The sequence below is a fragment of the Leucoraja erinacea genome, unplaced genomic scaffold, assembly GCF_028641065.1.
Source record: "Leucoraja erinacea ecotype New England unplaced genomic scaffold, Leri_hhj_1 Leri_1033S, whole genome shotgun sequence".
Taxonomy (NCBI): domain Eukaryota; kingdom Metazoa; phylum Chordata; class Chondrichthyes; order Rajiformes; family Rajidae; genus Leucoraja; species Leucoraja erinaceus.
Window position 1 is genome coordinate 15,292 of NW_026575268.1, and position 7,226 is coordinate 22,517.

Below are 7,226 nucleotides of genomic sequence, written 5' to 3' on the forward strand. Positions count from 1 at the left end.
CATTCCCAGAAACTCCTATCAGATAATTAATTCACTCGCAGTCTGTATTGTAAATGGATCGGGAGCAAGTGAAGGGTGCAGTGGCTAAACCACATTCACATATTTATAATGTACTAGACTAAGTGGGACCAGTTGGGCTGGTCACCCAAAGCAATATTCCAGCTCACCACCAATTCCAATATTGCTCGCCAGTGGGGGGGGGGGATTTCTGTTGCACTAGTATGGGTGTTGTGGGCTGAAGTATGTTGTTTCCAGAGGGCTAGTATTGACATTGTGGGCCGAATGGATTCTTGGGCTGGCAGCTCAGTCACTGAGGCCTGGCAGTACAGTCACTCGGACCTGCCAGGCTGGCAGCTGAGAAACTGCCAGAAATTCTGCCCAAAACAGGTGAGACTGTGAGACAGAAGGGGGAGAGGGTGGACTGAATAGATTATTGGGCTGGCAGTTCAGTCACTTATGGCTGGTGGGCTGGCATTTCACATACTCACGACTCGTGGGCTGGCAGTTCACTTACTCATGGCTTGTGGGCTTGCAGTGCAGTCACTAACGACTGGTACGCTGGCAGTTCATTCAGTCACCCCTCTTCCCTTCATCCACCCGCTCTGCTCCTTGCCATTCCCCTTCCCCCCACACATTCAGTCCATCTCCCTACAACCTCCCCCCATGCACTCTTAGTGGATCTCCCACAGAGCAGCCATTCCTGCCTATTAGGTTCCCATTGTGATGAAGAACACGCAGGCATGAAAAGTTGAAATTGTTTATTAAAGTTTAAATTGTGAATTACTCTTAAAATATAAGAACAATTAAAGATGAGAATGATTGTTATTTCTTGTTGTGTTCTGCTGCCCACTGCCCACTGATGGCTATTTGCTGTTGATTAAAACAAGGGACAATTTTAATATAGAGAGATTGAGCGGTTGTAATTTGTTGTAATTCTCAATCCTCTGGACTCACTGAAGATTTTGCCCAAAACATATTTTTGAGGCGAGGCTGTCGGGGTGGGGTGGGGGGTGGCTTCTTCTTTCCTGTTGTGTGCACAGCCTAAAGTTGTAGGACAACTTGTCCTATTTGATCTTCTGTTTGTGCATGTCGAGTTGATTGCATTATCGAAACAGGGCGGACCAGGTGAAGGTTGCAATCTTCCACCCCGGGGGTGGCAAACGTCCTGCAGCCGAGGAGAGGGGAACGGCTTCAGGCGGGGGCTCTCGTGGGCTGATGAGGGAGGAGGTGTCCTGCAGCAAGGGATGAGGGCGGCTTCAGGAGGGGGAGCATCCTATAGCCAGGTGGAGAGCAACGTCTTGAGATGGGGATGCTAGTGGGGTGGGGGGCAGTGAGTGACCCACTCATGGCCTCTGGACTCACTGCCTTGGGACTAACTCATGGTCTCTGGACTGACTGACCAACTCATGGCCTCTGGACTTTCAGACTGAACCACAGCTTGTGGGCTGACTTATGCCCGACCTCTGGAGTCCGACTTTTGTAAACTGAAAACTGTAACATCCACATTGAAGAACAGCTTCTTCCTGACAGCCATCAGGCTAATAGATAACGAAATACTATATTATTTGTACTATATGTTATGTGTCGATTACACACACAATCTCCACTTCACACACACACACTTGTTCACACAAACACGCTGTTTTCGGAGAGAAACTTTGAGTCGATGTTAGTGTTGCTGCATTAATTGTTCTGTAGGTGAGAGGGAAACGGAGTTGGTTTCGAGGATCTCTTACTGTAGGTCGCTGCCAATGTTCTGAGGAATATCTGCGTAAATGTATCTTCCCGCATCAGCCAACCGCTGTTTCTCCCAATTCTCCCAATTTTGTTAGTTCTTGCTGTCTCCTCCCCTTCCTCAGCCCCCCTGCTGTCTCCTCCCATCCCCCAGCCTTCGGGCTCCTCCTCCTTTTCCCTTTCTTGTCCCCGCCCACCCCCGCCCCCGTCAAGTCTGAAGAAGGGTTTCGGCCCGAAACGTTGCCTATTTCCTTCGCTCCATAGATACTGCTGCACCCGCTGAGTTTCTCCAGCTTTTTTGTGTAACCTGCGATTCTCCAGCATCTGCAGTTCCCTCTTAAACGCTGTTTCATGTTTAGTTTTGAGGTACAACGCGGAAACTGACCCTTCGGACCAGCGAGTCCGCATCGACTAGCGATCCTCACACAAGAATATTATCCTACAAATGATAAGTGTTTGAAAAACATATATTTTTAAACATTTATATCAAACCATTAACCTACAACCCTGGACGTTTTTTGAGTGTGGGAGGAAACGGGGAGAACGTACAAATTGTGTACAGGGAAGCGCCCGTAGTCGGGATCGAACCAGGGTCTCTGGCGCTGTAAGGCAGTTGGTCTACCGCTCCGCCACCGTGTAGACAACTCAATGTGCAGTCGGTTTTCGACAACGACAAGGAACACTTGTCCCGCACTAAACATAATCGATGATCAGCCCTTCCACAGACATGGTGAGTGGCTCTGAAAAGAGCCTTTGGGTCACTATGTTGAGTTTCTCTCGCTTACTTGTTCGTTCCGCCGGTTTTCTTGGGCAACAACACGGCCTGGATATTGGGCAACACACCGCCCTGAGCGATGGTCACCCCTCCCAGCAACTTGTTGAGCTCCTCGTCGTTGCGGACGGCCAGCTGCAGATGTCTGGGGATGATGCGGCTCTTCTTGTTGTCCCGGGCTGCGTTGCCGGCCAGCTCGAGGATTTCAGCCGTCAGATACTCGAGCACAGCAGCCAGATAGACAGGGGCTCCTGCACCCACCCGCTGAGCATAGTTGCCTTTCCTCAAGTGCCTGTGAACACGACCGACCGGGAACTGCAGTCCAGCCCGGGACGAGCGAGACTTGGCCTTGGCCCGAGCTTTGCCGCTGGTTTTTCCTCGTCCAGACATCTCCTGATGTTTTGTACACGCAGAATGAGAAAATTATCACAGACTCGCCTTTCTTATACCGGTTTGAGGAATCCAGAGAACCGCTGGTGATTGGTGAAAAAGGACATGATCTCATTGGTGTGAAGAATGACCCAATCACAGAACTGTTTTATCTACCAATCAAAACCCACAACAGAAAAGCGCTGAAAATAACTGCCAGTCCCTCCAAAACTCGAACTTTGAAATAGCCGCCAAACTATAAATCTGTATGTCAATACAATTTGCTACATCACATAATCATTGCTTTTTTGATTATCATTTTTAATGTAAGTGCATTGCGTTAAGATGTTAATTATACTGCTGCGAGTAAGAATTTCATTGTTCCGTTCACGGTACATATGACAATTAAATACTCTTGATTGTTGCCCACCTTGAACCCCGGGCAATACAGCACAACACATTTAATTTACGATTTATTCGGGCCGGTAACCGATTACAAAAAATGATCCTCGGCATCAATTAGCGATCGGTCACTATGTAAACGGTCTCGGATTATCGACTGGTTCATTTTCACAAAAATCGGAATATGGGCGACTGTGAAATGTTCCTCTTTGAAAGACTGGACGAATTGCCGAGTAGAAATGCAATTCAGTACACTTACAGAGATGAAGACAATAAAACAGCAACTACAGCACTAATCGGCTGGCCGTGGGCACAACATATGATGACTGGGTAGACAAAAATGCTGGAGAAATTCAGCGGGTGAAGCAGCATCTGTGGAGCGAAGGAAATAGGCAACGTTTCGGGTCGAAACCTCTCTTCTGACTGACTTATGATGACTGGGACAAGCTGACGCGAGTTTTACTTGTTTGATGGACAGGAACGCAACATGGATACCGGGAATATCCCGCGTATACGGAACATTTAATCACTAAACAGAATGTGAAATAATTCGCCAAACAAAAAATATCCTGAAACAATTCTGCTGCGATTCAATGTCGAAACATCAGTACAACTCTTTTTACGAAAATGTGGGTGGCTCTTAAAAGAGCCGTTGGGTTTTGGGTTTTTTTTTCAACATGTGTGGATCTTTATTTGGAACTGGTGTACTTGGTCACCGCCTTTGTCCCTTCCGACACGGCGTGCTTGGCCAGCTCCCCGGGAAGAAGCAGGCGCACGGCGGTCTGAATCTCTCGGGAGCTGATGGTCGCCCGCTTGTTATAATGCGCCAGGCGGGAAGCCTCGCCCGCGATACGCTCGAAAATATCGTTGACGAACGAGTTCATGATGCCCATGGCCTTGGAGGAGATGCCGGTATCCGGGTGAACCTGCTTCATCACTTTGTAGATGTAGATGGAGTAACTCTCCTTCCTCGACCTCCTGCGCTTCTTGCCCCCTTTGCCTGCGGATTTAGGCAAAGCTTTCTTTGCGCCCTTCTTGGCGGCTGTTTCCTTCTTGGCCGATGTTTTCGGCAAAGATCCTACAGCATCTTTGGTTTTCGGCGGATCAGGCATTTCCTCGGTGGATTTCAAACACGGAAGTGACCAGCTCGGAGTCGGAGCGCGGATTATATAGGCAGCGACGTCACCCTATGCTAATGAGGGATGGAGCAGGAGCGGATCGTCATTGGGTGGTCGGAGACATGAATCACACTTCGCTATAAACCTTCTGATTGGATATCTGCGGTGAAACATTGCAATCCCTCGCTCCCCCAATCAGAAGCCGCTTCCACTGCCCCGTTCGCGTCACACCAAGCTCCAGTATCTTTGGCGTGACACTACATTTACATGGATAGGAAAGGTTATAGGGATACTGGACGAAGTGGGACCCGTTGGGTCCCATGTTCACACGGGAGGGCTGGTCCCCAAACGCAATATTCCACCTCTCCACCAATTCCAATATTGGTGGCCAGTGGCGAGGGGGCTTTCTGGAACGCTAGTATGGGTGTTTTGGTCCGAAAGGACTGGTTACCAGAGGGCTAGTATGGACATTGTGGGCCGAATGTGTTCTTGGGCCAGCAGCTCAGTCACTCAGGCCTGGTGGGCTTGCAACTCAGGCCTGGTGGGCTGGCAGCTCAGTCACTCAGGTCTGGTAGACTGACAGCTCAGTCACTCAGGCCTGGTGGGAAACTGCCAGAAATTCTGCCAAAAACAGGTGAGAGACTCTGAGCAGGGGCATTCTTTTCCGTTGCTGGTTGCTCAAGTTGCCAAACCAGGCAACATGCTCTCTACTGTACACCTTTAGAAGTTTGAGAGAGTCCTCTGTCACATACCGACTCTCCGTAATATTCTCAGGAAGTAGAGGCGCTGATGTGCTTTCTTTATTATTTCATCAGTGTGCTGGGACCAGGAAAGATCTTCGGAAATATGCACGCCCACGAATTTGAAGTTCCTGACCCTTTTCACCGATATAAATGGGATTGTGAGTCCCTATCCTACCCCTCCCTAAGTCCACAATCAGTTTGAGGATCCAATTGTAGACGGATGCGCAGAGACCCAGATCTGAGAGCTTGGTAACCAGCCTGGAGGGGATGATGGTATTAAATGCCAACTTTAGGCTGTGCACATCATATGCAGGAAGTTTGGTTTGGTGGGGAATGACAAATATAATTTAACTCTGACAAATGTGAGGTGTTGCACACTGATATGCAAATCCAGGGTAGGACTTGCACAATAAATGGTGGAACCCTGGAGAATGTTGCAGAACAGAGATCTCGGATTACAGGTGCATGGTTTCTAGAACATCGTAAGATGGATGGTGTGGTGAAGGCTTTGTCATACTTGCCTTCAATGGGAAGGGTATTGAATACAAATATTTGGATATCATGATGCAGCTTTGTATTGGTGAGACTACACCTGGAATAGTGTATGTAGTTCTAGTTGCTCAGCTGTAGCAGAATGCCATTATGCTGGAAATGGTGCAGAAGAGGTTTACCAAGATGTTTCGGGGACTTGTGTGTTTGAATTATAAGGAGAGGCTGGATAGGCAAGGATTGATTTGGGAGCATAGGAGGTCGAGGAGTGACCTAAATAAAGTGTGAAAAATCATGGATATTGAACATTCAGTTTATTTTCCCCAGGATAAAGGATTCTAAAACAAGAATCATTGGCCCAAGGTGAGAGAGAGAGAGATTTAAAAGGGACATCAGGGCAACATTTTAACTGAGAGTAGTTCATATCTGGAATGAGCTGCTGAGGAAACAGGTATAATTACAATGTTTAAAATATATTTTGACCAATATTGGGATAGGAAGGGATTAGAAGCTGAGGGTCAAATGTGCGCAAGTGGAACTGACCCAGAATGCAGACATGATTGCCATGGCCAAGGCGGCCTGTTTCTGTGCTATAAAACTCTATGACTCATTAAATATAGAAATGTTCCACAGCTCAAAGGACAACAATTCATCTATCACCTGTGCACAACGCAGCATGTAGGTCTCTGTGCTGAATCCTCATGTTGATATCAGTCTGACCAAGTTTGCCTGCCATCTATCTTCCTTACTCTTTCAGTTGTATTGTCTGGCCCATTCAGAATGTACCAGTCGACCAGACTACAGCAGATTAGGTGTGTTGGAAGGAACTGCAGATGCAGGTTTACATCAAAGATAGACACTAAATTTTGGAGCTACTAAGTAGGTCAGACAGCATGTCTGGAGAGAAAGGATGCGTGATGTTTCAGCTCATGACCCTTCTTCAGACTGAGTCAGGGGAAAGGGAGTCTGGAGATATCGTGGGGTAAAATTATAGTTCAAAGCAGACGATGATAAGGAAATGTAGAATGGTTCATTGTTAGCTAAGGTGACAAGGAATCATAAGGAAGGGGGAGGGATGGAGAGAGAGTTAGAACTAAACCAAGGTAAGCACATTTGCTTATTTATCTCACGGGGACCTGCTGACTCCGACCTCGTACTCCCTCACTGTTTATGCTTCCCACACACCAGATTGTTTCCCCCTCTAGCCGCTGCTCCCAATCCACTTTCACTGGTCATGTAGAAGAGTCAAGAGTGTTTTATTGTCATCCTAAGTGGGACCCGTTGGGTCCCATGTTCACATGGGAGGGCTGGTTCCCCAACGCAATATTCCACCTCTCCACCAATTCCAATATTGGTGGCCAGTGGGGAGGGGGCTTTCTGGAGCTCTAGTATGGGTGTTGTGGGCTGAAGGGACAGGTTTCCAGAAGGCTTGTATGGACATTGTGGGCCGAATGGATTCTTGGGCTGGCAGCTCAGTCACTCAGGCCTGGTGGGCTGGCAGCTCAGTTACTCAGGCCTGGTGGGCTGGCAGCTCATTCGCTCAGGTGTGTGCGTGTGCGTGTGCGTGTGTGTGTGTGTGTGCCATGGCTGGCAGTTCAC

At 48.2% G+C, this 7,226-nt stretch overlaps 2 protein-coding genes across 2 annotated transcripts; both read right to left on the reverse strand.

Annotated features, from left to right (window-relative positions):
• Nucleotides 1-2,496: 2,496 nt before the first annotated feature.
• On the reverse strand, nucleotides 2,497-2,956 carry LOC129715148 (histone H2AX-like). Its single transcript, XM_055665015.1, has one exon. It carries the CDS (start codon nucleotides 2,894-2,896, stop codon nucleotides 2,516-2,518), a length of 381 nt encoding a protein of 126 aa, XP_055520990.1. The 5' UTR covers nucleotides 2,897-2,956; the 3' UTR covers nucleotides 2,497-2,515.
• Nucleotides 2,957-3,955: 999 nt separating this feature from the next.
• On the reverse strand, nucleotides 3,956-4,443 carry LOC129715147 (histone H2B-like). Its single transcript, XM_055665014.1, has one exon. The coding sequence runs from the start codon at nucleotides 4,387-4,389 to the stop codon at nucleotides 3,967-3,969; it is 423 nt and encodes a 140-aa protein (XP_055520989.1). The 5' UTR covers nucleotides 4,390-4,443; the 3' UTR covers nucleotides 3,956-3,966.
• Nucleotides 4,444-7,226: the final 2,783 nt, after the last annotated feature.